General features: G+C 42.1%; 1 protein-coding gene across 2 annotated transcripts in view; it reads left to right on the top strand.

Moving 5' to 3' along the window:
* Nucleotides 1–15103, top strand: part of RPGRIP1L (RPGRIP1 like) — an 80297-nt gene that overhangs the window by 55307 nt on the left and 9887 nt on the right. For both annotated transcript variants that reach the window (XM_053400098.1, XM_053400097.1), the window contains one exon: nucleotides 2893–3076. In XM_053400098.1, coding sequence (XP_053256073.1) covers nucleotides 2893–3076 — 184 coding nt within the window. The remainder of the gene's footprint in view (nucleotides 1–2892; nucleotides 3077–15103) is intronic.

Here is a 15103-nt window from a genome sequence, read left to right as displayed (position 1 = left end):
GCTTGAATTTTAAGGCCTTCCCAGCACACTTAATGTGTGCATGGATGCATTGTCATCCCATGAAAATTCTAAAGGAAAGTTGCCTTGTGGCATACTTTTGGCACATTAAAAGGGTTTGAATGAATGAATGAAACTTTATTTGTCATTGGCCATAGCAACAAAAGAACATTGCGATATACACAAAACAGTTTGAAAGCACATCAAAGTGCAAGTAGATAAATAGGTACCGCCCTGGCGGGAAGGTAAATGGCATTTCTGTGCGCTGCTCTGGTTTCTCCAGAAGCGGCTTAGTCATGCTGGCAACACGACCTGGAAAAACAGCAGGCAAATGTCAGCTCCCTTGGCCAGCAAAGCAAGATGAGCGCTGCAACCTCAGAGTCGTTCACGACTGGACTTACTGTATTTTTCGCTCCATAAGACGCACTTTTTTCCTCCTAAAAAGTAAGGGGAAATGTCTGTGCGTCTTATTGAGCAAATATGTGGTCCCTGGAGCTGACTGGTCAGAGTGCAGGGGCGAAAATCAGATCATGCGTCATGGAGGAGAGAAGGCTGCAGAGAGGAGACTGCTGGGGTTCTTGAATCGGGCATATTTTGGTGTGTGTGGAGGCGTGTGAGTCATGTTGCTGCACGGGAGAGCGCGTGGTTAAAGGGGGCGTTTGAGTGTCCTTGTGTGTGGAGCCTCTCAATCTGTAATGCATCCCAAGGCTACCGTCTGTTCATCAGCCCTGTTCCCCTTGCCTAATTATTGTAGTGCCAGGATTCAGTTGCGACTCCTATTTTGTTTTGCACTCCCCGCCACGGTTTTAACTGGGCGGTTAAAGTCAGCCGCTGCTCCCCTCCTTTTGTTCTTGTCCCTTTCTGGCAGGGAGCGCACAGCTGCAGTGAATTCCTTTCCTTCTCCCTGCCTCAGAGTCTTACTCCCCACCCTCTTGTGGTTTTGGTTGCTGTGTTCCCCTTTCCATTTCTCAGCGCTGGCTGCGGCAGCGTCACCTGGCAGCAAACAAACACACTAAGCAAGGAGACTGGTGGCAGACAAATGCAACAAAGAGCAAGGAAATCCCCTGCCCTCATGGCAAGCAGAGGGGAAAGGATTGTGTCCTTCCTGCTAATTCCTTCCTAGTCACACTGCGCACAGGCTCCAGCCCACCCGGCTCACCTTCCGACGGCTAGGAGCGCAACCCACAGTTGCCACTGCCACCTCCTCCTCTCCATGCTCTGGTGCTGGTGCTGCTGCTGCTGCGTCCAGGGAAGCGTGCTAGGGACCCGCAGGCAGCCGGAAAACATGCAGGTGGGGGAGAGGGGGGGCTGGCTTGGGCGGGGGGGGACTTTTGCCTTCCTTTCCTCTCTCCCCTTAAACCCCTCTCCTTCATTGTTAGCCACCTCCTCCACACACCCTACATGTGCTCCTCGTCCCTTAAGTGCTTTTCCTTCCCTCCCCACTTAAAACGTGGTTACAAAGCATGGATCCACATGGATCCTCAGGATTTTTGCACTGGGTCACCCCAAATTCACCATCAGATCACATAGCATGTCCATGGCTACAGCCTGCACCCAAAAAATCATGCACTCACTGTTGCCTGGGACCGCAATGGCGCAAAAACGTGGTTACAAAGCATGGATCCACATGGATCCTCAGGATTTTTGCATTGGGTCACCCCAAATTCACCATCAGATCACATAGCTACAGCCTTCACTTTAAAAAATCATACATCCACTGTTTCATTCAGAATATTTTTTCTTGTTTTCCTCCTCTAAAAACTATGTGCATCTTATGGTCAGGTGTGTCTTTTGGAGTGAAAAATACGGTGGCTTTCAGGAGTCCTTTACCTTTATATATATATAAAACACAGTTTAGGATTTGCAAGTAACATTCAACCATTGTTTAGTGTTTAGCCTTTGTGAACCTGAACAAACCATTGGGCTCCATCACTCGCCTCACCTCCTCCCACACAACCAGGAGGAGGAATAAATTTATTTATACATTTTATTTCACAGAATGTGCAGACTGCCTAATCATAAAAGCCTCTAAGCAAAATACACAATACACATTAACATTATCAATAAAGTACAGCTACAAATAACTATTCAGTAATCCATTGTTTGAAGTTGGCTTGTTTTGCCACTCAGTATTTTAAAACCATGAATTTGTACAGGAATTGAGGGAAATGAAATTGAATCATGGCTTATTCCTCCTCCCAGCCTTGTGGGAGGGGGAGCACTTAATTCCAAGGCTTTGCTGCAACTCTCAGAGGCTTGTGTGCGTAATGGAAAGCCATAGTTTAGCATTACATACAAACCAGAGCTTAGTTTCTGCTGCACGGACAAACCTTGGGGCCCCCTCTCCTAGTTCAGCACAGCAGCAAGATCAGAAGCTCCCACTTGCAACTAACCACAGATTATCATTTTATCTGAATCAGGATGTTTTTGCTTTAGACTGTGGTTTGTCCAAACAAGCCAAGATCAAACTCTGCTTTCTGATCCTGACTTGTTCAAATAAATCATAGTTAAAACTAATGGCAGTTCCCGGTTAAGATTAAGCAATACTGGTGAGTTGAGAACAGTACATGTGGCCCAGAAAGGTGTCTTTGAGATGTGAAGCAACAACTTGCATCAATGCATGTTAAAGGTTCCAGGTTCAATCCTCAACCATAACCAGCAGCAGGGCTGGCAAAGAGGTTTTTCCAGCATAAAATATAAATCTATAGGTCTGTTGCAATGACAGTGTTAACTACAAATCCCAGTGCATCAGGACCTCATTGTCGCTCTGTCATAAACTATCAGTCATGTTTGATCATCCAAAACATCTGGTGTGATGTGCAAGTTTGTTGTGACATTTTAGCATGACAAGAAGTATATACTGTGCTGCTTTTTCTTTCTTTCTTTTTGTAATAGTCTGGTGAAAAAATCCGGATTGAAATAGTATCCCTCAGTCTCACGGAATCCCAGGTTGCAATGGATGACACAATAAAACGCCTGTTTGTAGAGTGCAAGTTCTCCAACTTCCCAGCAGATGAAACACCAGTGTCGCTTCCAAAACCGAGAAGGGGACAACAGGTCTACTACAATTATAGCCATGGTATGTGCTCATTAAATATTATTCTGTTATGTTTCCAAGGCACCAGTGGTGTGGCTTCTTTTAAAGTTATTCCAGTTTGAATATTAGCAGGTAGGCATTTGGTAAGTTATGCTTCAACTTGCGTAAGAAAGGCCCATCAGGCCAAGCTTCCATCTCATCTAGGATCCTGCTTCCTGGAGTGGCCAAACAGTTGCCATCAGGAAGCTTGCAAGTGCCTGTCATAAAAATGACTTGGTGAAAGGTCTAGTGCGGATGAGCCAATCCAGAATCAGCAGCGATTGGCTGCAAGCAATGAGATCCAATTGGCTTCTTCCATATCACCCTTCTGGGCTGGAAGCTGTAGTAGCATTCCCAGCTGTAGTGGTTCCACTGTAGCATAGCAAAGATCAGGCCAGCGGTTTTCTCAACTTGCAAGCTGCCATGGACTAAGACTCTCCAAGACCCCTGACACCTTATACTTGGTTGATTAAAGCAAGGATAGGCAAAACATAACCTATTGTCCACTTCAAAAGTGGTTAACAGGGTGCTCTCCAGATATAACTGGACTGTGTTTTCCCTCAGCTCCAGCTAGCATTGCCAGGAATAATGGGCTGTAGTTCAATAACATCTTGAGTTAACCACACTTGTTCTATATGCTCTCATCCAAGGTACAGAAGTGTGTTGCAGCAAGAATCCCAGTTTTCATTAGGCTTGTTTAAAGGGGAAAATTTCTTAACAATTGTTCCAGGGATAGTTTTAAAAATGGGATAGCAAAAATGGATTAAATTGGAAACTAGGGAAAGAAAAAAAACCCTCACTAATACGTAATTTTCACAATTTTAGAAGAGGCTTTCCTCATATTTTCCAATGTGTATTATATAAGAAATATTCTATAAGAAATAAGCAGAACTGGTCCGTCAGTGAATGGATGAAGTTTCACGATGTTCACCCAACTTGCATTATTTCGGACTTTAATTGTGATTGAATATCACCCAGGATTTAAAAAATAACACTGACAAGGCAAGCAAATGGAGGAGCATCAAATGCTCAACCCTGCTTCAGTTCAGTGGTGCTTGTCGGGAATCAGCGCTTGGCAGATTCTACCCCCAGTCATTTTTATACATAACACTAGAGTGTCGCATATAAGCAGATGAATGCTGTTTGTTATGCCAAGCTGTAATAAATTTTGATGGCACATTGTCATGCAGTAAAATACAGAAAACATCTGTGGATTCGTTAATCCCCAGGATTTCACAAAATCCAGCATTCAGACATTTCCCATTAGAAAGCTTAGAGTTAAAACTTGCACTTATCCTTGGTACAGAGCGTACTGTTCTAAGTGATGTAGCTAATCAGGAACTCATCCAGCTGTTGGTGTCAGTAACTGCTGTTATTTGAGCGTGATCTTATCTAGTCTGTATGTTTTCTGTGTCAGAAGGCTGAAGTTGGGAGTGAAATTATGTTAGCAGCCAACTTGGTTTATTATTATGGCATTCATTTTCCATATAAAAAGTGCTCTTTGTGACTTCATTCCCCCCCCCCCCCAATCCTGGGCTTCGAAATTTATTGCGCAGCAATTCAGACTTGAAAGCTGGAATGCACCCACTCAGCTTTATTAAAACTTGTAATTCCAAAAAGAAACATCCCACATTTTAATTCTAGCAATTTGAACATCTTATTTGAACTGATGTCAGACGGTTCTTTTTAACATATTATTTTTTAAAAAGAAAAAGACGTTTCATATCGCTTCGATGGCAAAACCAGGACTCACATTCTAGATTTAAAGCAAGTCAACTTCTTTACACTATTCCCCTGTTCCAAGCTTACTGCTACAGGTTTGACATATCCACCTGTTACTGAGTGGTCTAGGTTGTCCTCTGCCTGTACATATCAGTCAGCATTCAGTCGTCAGATTGTTACTCTAGCACAGAGAAGCAAACCCCACCCTTATGTCACATGCCCAGGGGGCAGGACTGTGCATTAGAAATGGGAACAGAGTTCTGAAGCCATTGATGGGGAATCTGTGCCTCCCCTCTGCCCAAAGCTGCTAGACTCCAACTCCTATCAGCCCCAACCAGTGGGAACTGCAGGGCCAGAGATTCCCCCAACCCATTTTAAACTTACTTGGTTGTGCCATATTATTTTTATGCTGAACCCTGTCTGTGAGGCAGCCTGAGGGTTCAGCTTGCTGCACATTCAGGCATATAGCTAGGAGTACATCAGCCAACTCTTCCTCTTGGGAAACATTTTTTGTTGTAATTGCCACAAAGTTATAACTCGCCACTAATTTCCAACATGGTTGCTTTGGTCTTCCTAGAGAATTGCTTAAATAACTGGCCATCTAATTTCTCCTTAGTGCCAGCTTTTCTGGTAAGGGAACCGCATATCAAGGAAGCGCCCTAATGAATTTGCTGTTTGATAATGTCAGTGGGAAAGCCAATAATCTAATAGTAATGAAGTCAGAATGTGTGTGTTTGCTATAGCTTTACTCCATTTCTTATTCATGCCTAATTAGATTTGGGTATGTAGAATATTAGGGGTTAATTGAATATTTTCTTTAATAAAACTGAGATTTACATGATTGGCGAAGGAAGTGTACTTTGAGCTTAGAGGGAAACTAGCAGTCCCCTAGATTTTGCATGGAAAAAATTCACGATAAATCCAGATGTAATTTGAGAAATCATTATTTCTTGGTAAATAATACATTCTTTTTATTGAGTTCTCATTATACTTATATCTTAGCACTGTGACTGGCTTTAAAAAAAACTACTTTACATCTTAGCTGAGACAAAGAGATCTTTTGGAATTCTGGCATTATAAGCAACATTTAACGTAATGATTTAGTGCTTTCAATTCCTCAAGCCTGTGTTTTTAAAAAAATCTATAGGTAGAAGCAAGGTAGTCTTTTAATTAATAAATTAAATCTTATTGTTATACTATTATGGAGCCAAATGGTGTTTTGGTTCTTCTTATGTGGATCAATCTATCCATGTAAAGAACTATATATATCTCTGTGTTAAGTGTATTTAGGAAAAGATGGAAAGTGTTCAACTATCGGGATGCCAGACATATCTAACATCTATTCTCCTTCATAGTTAAACATCCTGCTGAAAGTGATGTAAATCTGACAGTCCCATATCCAAACAGTCCTTCCCCACCTTGGTACCCTCCAGAAGTTTCGAACTACAACTCATATCTGCCCCCAGCAGCACAGATGTGCTACCTGGGGATGATGAGAGTGCTAATCAAAAACATCTGGAATTCATCAGACTGGGGAAGGTTGATGTATAAGGACAGTTAAGTCCTTATGACAGTTGTATGTCAGATGTATGACAGTTAAGTCATACAGAGGAAGGGAAAATAAATTTGAACACTTCATAACCATACGCTATATACACACCCACACTCTGAGTTTAACCCCCTTACCTGTGTATTTCTCCTGATCCAGGTCTTAGACATGTCCTCAAACCAGCCCTGTATCTTTGTTGCCCCAAGCTCAGGTTGAGATACCACTGCCACTAGACCCTCTCTTCTGCTCTTTCTGGCATGTGGCCATCTCCAGCTATACCCCGCTAGGTTCCTCCAAACATCTTGCACAATTTCATAGGAGTATGGCTGCTGTTACCTCCAGCCAGCATGGCCTATGGCCAGGTGTGATGGGCACCATGTTGGCGTATGTTGGTTTCAATATAAGATCCCTGGGGTAGGGCAGGGATAGCCAGCTTGGTGCTCTCTGAATGCTGATGAGCTACAGTTTTAATCATCCCTGACCATTGGCCACTGGGGCTGATAGGAGCTGTTGTCCAACAACATCTGAATACAGTGGTGCCCCGCAAGACGAAAAACTCGCTAGACGAAAGGGTTTTCCATTTTTTTGAGTCGTTCCGCAAGACGAATTTCCCTATGGGCTTGCTTCGAAAGACGAAACGTCTTGCGAGTTTGTTTCCTTTTTCTTAAAGCCGCTAAGCCGCTAATAGCCGCTAAGCCGTTAATAGCCGCTAAGCCACTAATAGCCGCTAAGCCGCTAATAGCCGTGCTTCGCAAGACGAAAAAACCGCAAGACGAAGAGACTCGCGGAACGGATTAATTTCGTCTTGCGAGGCACCACTGTAACACCAGGTTGGCTGCCCCAGGATAGGGCCTCAGTGTGGGTCAGTTTTAAAATAACTTGATCTGCTAGAGGTGAAAATAGGAAAGCAGTAGTAAGCAGGCGAGTGTCATGCTCATGTTTTCAAACTCAACCGAGTGATGATTCTAACTTTAAGGGGGAAATATTGTAGATGCAAGCAAACTGACCTTATACTTTCCTCTAACTCAAAATAGATAGTTACACCGTTGGGGTCGACTCTTAATTTCACCTTGACAAAATGATTTTTTCCCCCCAGACAAGGCCACCGTAATTGAAATAACAAAGATTAAGTTCAGTTGATAGACACTGATAACAAGGAAATAGCATTTATATTTCATAGGGCTGAGAGAATATTGCCATGAGAATGCTGAGAAGGCAAGAAAGGGGCCTGGAAATAAGATTAATGATCGAGGGCCTAAAGAATGTTATCTTGGCTGTATATAAACCTGCTTGGGAATTGACAATAGAAAGGGGCAAGATTAATGAAATCTTCCAAAGTTTTTTTTATGAGACCTATATAGATCAGAAGCCTTTGGCTCTGTGGAGTCAGTAGTTGATTATTTGGACAAATTGTAGTTACCTGAGGCAAGGCGAGAGAAAGGGGGGGGTAAGAGAGAATTGATGTCTAGATGCACTTTGGATTCTGAATAGGATGATAGAGGAAAGGAACTTTCCATGTTCACAACACGGAAAATTCTTTTAAAGCTCTCTCTCTCTCTCTCTCTCTCTCTCTCTCACACACACACACACACACACACACACACACACAAGTTTGGGACCTGTTTCAGAACAAGGGGCAGAAGCACATCCCCAGTGAACAGATTTTGGCACATCTGTACTATTCTGAGACCATGTCAGCATTCAGGTTTGGGGAGAAGTGTCTTTCTAACCTTCATGACTGTAGAAAGCAAAATGCTGAAAGGTCCAGAAATAAGGACACCAGTAAAATCAATCACACCATCACAATGTTTTCCAGCATCCCTTCCAATCAAATACTGCTTGATTGCCCAAATTATCCTAGTTTATAGGATAGTTTGAAATGCATTGGCTGCATTCAGAATATTTTATTCCAGCTTAAGATGCCATCTATTTCCTTGTCACACGGCCTCTTTGTGAGCTGCAGTTAAACTAGGAAACTCTAACTGTAGTTTCCTCTTTTCTCTGAAGTGGAAAATTATGGTTACCAGCTTCAGAACTAGCCAGGCTATTAAACTAACTTCAGACCATGGTTTAATATATTGGTTTGTTCTGAAGCTGGTAGCCATAGTTCCTTGCTTTGAAATAAATGAGAAACTAGGTTTAATTTAAGACTTACTCTTTGGTTGGTTGCTTTAAAGCACAAAGTGGGGTGCTTGTGTGGGTGAAAGGCACATTCCTATCTTATTAAGCCTGAGATATGTTTCCCTGAATATAAAAAGTGTGACAATAAGAAATAGAGAGACCTGGCATAAGTAGGTTCACTTGGGTAAGTAGTAGGGAGACTCCAGGGGTTTCATGGGGAGCCTTGGATAGAGCATTCCACCTACACACTTACATGATTCTTGTTTCCCATTCATTTGTTGGTTTCCTACATACTAAGCAATGGGCAAGGGTGGTAGTTATCTTGCCACACTCGCTCATAAGAACATAAGAGCCTGCCAGAAAAGGCCAATGGCCCATCATAGATCAGCATCCCGTTCTCATTGTGGCCTATGAGAAGCAGGACCCAAGTACAGTGGATCCTTGTTCCTGCACTCAATCAGAAGCCACAATGGACGTTCGGCTTCTGAAAAATGTTTGAAAACTGGAACACTTACTTCCAGGTTTTCAGTGTTCGGGAGCCAAAACATCTGAGTACCAAGGCGTTTGAGAACCAAGGTATGGTTCTCAACACTTACTTCCAGGTTTTCAGTGTTCGGGAGCCAAAACATCTGAGTACCAAGGCGTTTGAGAACCAAGGTATGACTACTACGGCATTCTCCCTCCCACTTGTGATTCCCAGCAACTGGTATTCGGAGACTTGCTACTTCCAACAGTGGATCTTTTGCTCAGTATGTCCTCCAATATCCATTGGCCCTTACATATTAAACCTTTTCAGGGCTTATAGCAGATCCCTGATATAAGGCTCCATGCTCCCCACCCCATCCCGCCCCCCAAAAAACCCCAAGCTTCCTGTAGATTTTTTTTAAAAATTACAATTTTCCATGTTTGTGCCTTCTTGCTTTGGTGCTTAATCTAGACATTTGTGTTTCGGGAGGCTTTAAAACTGGTGAAATGAGAATTGTTGCATTTTGCTTTTCAAAGAAGCAGGAGCCTGTAAAACTTCACAGAAGAGATCAGAAGTATAGCACATAAGATTTAGTGTGCAATGTGCGGGGAGGAAAGGAATTTTCTTCATCTGACTTTTGTTAAGCAGTACAGTGTGATTCCTCAATATTATCCCTATTCCAAGTTAGTGGGTGGCAGCATTATGGGAATTTGGATGAGAACAGTTGTTGGGAGCAGGCACAAATATTTTCTCTGCTTAAAATATTTATATCCAACGTACAAACCATAGTTCTTGAGGAAGCTTACAACATTAAAAAAAAAACAACATTACAAAAACAAACTAACACAGAACAGCGTGTAACAATACATTGTAAAAACAAGTAAAATATGTCATAAAAACACAGAGCAAAAAGTAGCAATATGTCATAAAAGCAAACATCAGCATAATACCAAGAAACCCCTCACAGATTAAAAAGACTACAAAACCCGAGATTAATCAACCACTTAAAAACCATTAACAGCCTGGGTAGTCGTAGCAATACAGTACTCAACATTTGGCCTTGTAGGATAACTCTGCAGTATTATCCCCCACAGGACAGAGGCCAATAGAGAGTCATTTCCCTAAGGCCACTTAATGGTTTCGTTGCAGAGGCAAAGTTTGAACTAGAGACGTCCTCATTTGTGCCCCAGTCTGCCCTCATTTACCCATAGCTGGTGCCCCCAAAATCCTGTATCCACAATGCTTTATTTAACAAGTTGAACAAAAAGAAAAGAGAGAGAAAACATGAGCTCACGTTAATGATAATAATATAATATGCTGGTTAATACTAATTTAAGGATTTGATAAACTATAAAATATAATATATCATTAATATAATAATATTATTCCATTATAAAAAGAAAACATGAGCTCAAACTATAGATTAAGAACGAGAAACACCTTTATATTTAAATTCATCTGAAAGCACAAAAAGATTTAAACGGCCCAGTTAAAACTAACAAAGGTGAAGCCAGTTTAACCTCTCTAGAGAATGGATTCCATAGTAAAGATTCTACCACAGAAAAGATCCTGTCCTATCTCCCTATCCACCTCAATTATCTCCAACAACTTTTGGTTAGGAGTCTGGGGCCAAGATAAAATTTGGTTGGCATCTCTGGTCCTCAAGCCAACAAGAGCTCATATTAATAATACAGTGGCCATCAGTACATCCACCTCAGTTTTAAACATGTAAGTTGATATGTGTCCTGATAGATATCCAAACAAAATTGACATTTATAAGAAATAGGCTTAAACGTTGCAAGGGCAGTAAGGTCCTCGGGCCATTGCATAATATATGTTGGATGTTTCGTCCTTCCAGGCTCAAAGTTTAAATCTCTTGGCAACCATAAGGACTCTCACAACCCCCTCTTAGTGTCCTGCTGAAAGTCCCGTACAAGATGAATATAATTTAAAAGTACATGAGCATCTGCAGATAACAAGGATTTATCCAATACAAAATTAATGCGGACAGTAGCTTCAGACCAAAAGGGAAATATCACTGGACATGCCCACTGCATTCTTATCAATTATTTTCCCTGTAGTATCTGTAAAATCCAGCTCATAAAAATTTGTCTTAATGCTTAAATTTGTGACTTCGTGTATGTGCCTGTGATATTGGAAGATGCTCCAAACTGGTGTCCACATTCGTAACCTGACTGAAGGGTTTTTGTTTTTTATTATTTTATTTGGGATATAAAGAGATGAATGTCAGGCTGTAGCTTTCCCCACTCTGCTGGTCTAGAAGTCTTTCTTATTGCCTGTTCTGGCAGGAGAGGGGGATTAAATTACTGGGGCTGTCAGAAAGGACAAGCGCTCTGCCATACATTATCGCTATCACTGACTTTCACTGGGCGAAAGAAAGAAACCACCGTAAATCCCCTCCATTGCGAAGCAATAAAAGCCACTGGCTTTCACAGTCATGACTGCCAGGGCCATTAACAGGAAATGACAACTGTGTGGCATTCTTAGATGCTGCCTGTATCTCTTCTGACAGTGTGAGCATAAACCTGCCAGCAATATGACAATTGGATCACATGACTGTTCCGACTTCCATTCCGGCTTTCATTGTTGATTTTCCTTAGGAAGCATGGAAAGAGGCAGTTAGTTCTTCCCCCACCAGGTTCTCTTCCCCCACTCCTCAAATTATCCCTTTTAAAAATAGTGTTACACAAGTTCCCATAACATAACGTACCATAGGTTAACTTTTCACATGTCTTCTGTTCTCACAGCTAATTTCACAAGCTGGTATTTTAAAAGCTATTTATTTATTTTTGCATTCCTTTTACAAGGCAAATTTAAACAAAGAGTTAACTGGATATGTAGGCAATTAAGGGAATGCCTCAGATTAATTCTCCCAGTATTTCTATTTTGTACCGCACCATTTGGTTTATTGCTCTTACTGTATTTGTATATTTATTTTTTAACTGCATTGAATTTTTAGGAAAGGTGGGTGAAAAATGTTTTAAATAAATAAAAGAGATGTGCTCCATCCAGCAGTCTGTTGCAGATCTGAGTACTCCAGTTGAACGCACAGAATGTCCCCTCCTGCTTTTACCCCAAAAAGATTTCCCATTCATTTTGAGAGGGAGTACGTCATTACATGCAGCTGAATTGCAATTAAGAAACAAGCTAGCACGCACAAGAATTTGATCTGTGTATCTGCATGCATGCATGGTTCTGGATTGGAATAGTGGGGTGGAATCTGCATGGATCCTTTTAGGCTAAGCCAGCCCTGTTCCATAAGCCATCACATTAATGATGATGATGATGATGATGATGATGATGATAATTGCTATTATTATTATTTATTTCTATCCCTCCCATCCGGCTGGGTCTCCACAGCCACTCTGGGCAGCTTCCAACAAAAGGCTAAAAATACATTAAAACATCAGTTACTAAAAACTTCCGTAAACAGGGTTGCCTTCAGATATCTTCTAAATGTCAGATAGTTGTTTATTTCTTTGATATCTGATGGGAGGGCATTCCACAGGGTGGGCGCCACTACCAAGAAGGCCCTGTAACTTTGCTTCTCACAGTGAGGGAACCACCAAAAGACCCTCGGCACTGGACCTCAGTGTCCGGGCTGAATGATGGGGGTGGAGACACTCCTTCAGGTATACTTGGCCGAGGCCATTTAGGGCTTTAAAGGTCAGCACCAACACTTTAAATTGTGCTTGGAAATGTACTGGGAGTCAGTGAAGATCCTTTAGGACTGGTGTTATATGGTCCCGGCAGCCGCTCCCAGTCAACAGTCTAGCTGCCACATTCTGGATTAGTTGTAGTTTCCAGGTCACCTTCAAAGGTAGCCCCACAGAGAGCGCATTGCAGTAGTCCAAGCAGGAGATAATTAGAGCATGCACCACTCCGGCGAGACAGTCCACAGGCAGGTAGGTCTCAGCCTGCGTACCAGATGGAGCTGGTAGACAGCTGCCCTGGATGCAGAATTGACCTGCGCTGCCTTGGACAGCTGCGAGTCCAATAGCCAGCAGATGTCTTGTAAATGTTTGGGAGGAATTCAACATAGCATTAATAAGATTGCTTTGTCAACATAGCATTAATAAGATTGCTTTGGAAGGATCTCCCCTCCAGGTGCTATTCTAGAATTTCTCTCATGCCACCACTGAGCCAATTGGGGCAGATGAGGTGGGAAGCCCTGTTGCACTAGCAAAAGTCATTGTGTGGGCTTCTGCTAGTTGGACCCATTAGTTGAACCACTTTCTTATGTTTGTGCCCCAAAAGAGGTGCCCCCTATGCAAAAAAGGGGGGGCATTTCCACTGCTTTCCTGTGCTTCCTGTTCCATGTTCTATATTTACAGTTAGGAAGTCCAGGGTTTTACAAGTTACACTCAACCAGCTCTTAAAACTGTAAAGTATGGAAGACCTGGCGGTGCTGGTGTCAACCTCTCTTAATGTATCAATTCAACAGTGTCCCTCGTTGACCACCCCTAATTTTTTAGTGTTGTCCCTTTCTGATAGTCTCCTGAGAAATATTTATTGCATCTGCGTGTACATACCTCCAGTAAAGTCTTGTGGGGAACTGAGATCATATTGGGAAAAACTTGACCAACTACTCGAAAGTATAGACTCTCTGTCACCCAACCCTTGGCTTGTCTTGGGAGGCGACTTCAATGCCCAGATCGGCCTTGTTTCCCCACAAAGTACAATATTATCTGGACTAAACTTGGAGGACAAACCTGAAATCTGTCAGAGGGCAGCAATGGACACCACCTCTAATCTGTGCAATGGACACCACCTCTAATCTGCTTCCTTACATTTAGATCAATGTGCTTCCCTGTAGTTCAAGGACAGTGTTTCTCCTAATACCAATTGCTGGGGAGCAACAGTGGAACCCACCTGCCCTGCTTCAAAAGGTGGGCCACTCAGAACAGGACCATTGGAGAAAGTCTTCAAAGACAAGCCAACTCAAATGTGGGAGCCAGTGTCTTACACTCAGTCTTACACAGCCTTGCATCAAGAGTGCTTCAGGAAACAGATAATAAACAAATGGAAATGGTTGATATAGTACATTATTTATTGCACTGCCTACCATACACCTGTTGCAGAAAAATATATATGGTTATCTTGTGTCACTGTGTGTGTGGAGATAGGTGAGCAATACAGGTAATAGTAACTGACTTACTTTCTGATGAATGCGAGTATATATCCTTTCAAGTTTCACTGTTTCCAATTGCTGCAAAGACAATCCAGCTGCAAATCTTGAACCAAACACCAGTGCTTTGTAGAAGGTGGCTTGAAAATTTGAGCCAGTTAAATCTATGAGTAATCCTAGAAAATTTTAAGTTTATTTTAATTTTGATTACAGTACATTTTGAACAGAGAGTATATTTATCCATGTTTTATGTCCATGCTGATAGGGATTTTGCTGTATTTGCAGTAGCCTATGGCTACAAACATTAAATATTTATTAGATGTGGATGGGGGGGGGAATCCCCCTCTTTACCACATTTCAACCAACTCTGTGATATGCACAGCTGAGCAGTTAAATGTATTTAAGACTCAACAAAATCATTATAAGGGCCCTCAGACATAAGGATTCTAATCCCACAGGTATTTTTACATTTTGCTTTCCTTTTCTAAAAGTAGATACTTCTCTGGATTATGTAGCATTATGTCTTCTTTCTGTTCATCTACACTACACTTTCTTATTTATAAAATTTGCAGTTTAGTGGATTCTGGTTTTTAATTCTGTTCCTCAAAGCAGGGCATTAAGAACTATCCCACAATCCTTCCATTCAGTGTGAGGGGGAGAAATTTGAGTACAGTAAAAGGATTTACTTACCCTCATTAAAGGATGCATATGGTAACATCTTATACAGAAGCAGACCTTTGGTACATTTAAACATTTGGTACAATGTGCTCCAGCTGAAATGAGCTCTCTTACTTAAAACCTTGGGTTAAGGCAACCTTCCCCAGTCTTGGGCCTCCAGATGTTGCACTACAACCCAACATCATTCCCAGCCAGCATGACCAACAGGCAAAGATGATGGGAGTAACAGTCCAAAAACATATGAGGACTCAAGGTTGGGGAAGACTAGGTTAAGGGGGCTTTCCCAGCCCAATGAACCGGGGAGGGGGCTTGTGCTCCCCAACTCAGCTGTGATCCTTCAGAGTT

The sequence above is a fragment of the Podarcis raffonei genome, chromosome 8, assembly GCF_027172205.1.
Source record: "Podarcis raffonei isolate rPodRaf1 chromosome 8, rPodRaf1.pri, whole genome shotgun sequence".
Lineage (NCBI taxonomy): Eukaryota > Metazoa > Chordata > Lepidosauria > Squamata > Lacertidae > Podarcis > Podarcis raffonei.
Note: the sequence above shows the minus strand (reverse complement) of the source record. Positions and strands in the feature narration are given on the sequence as shown.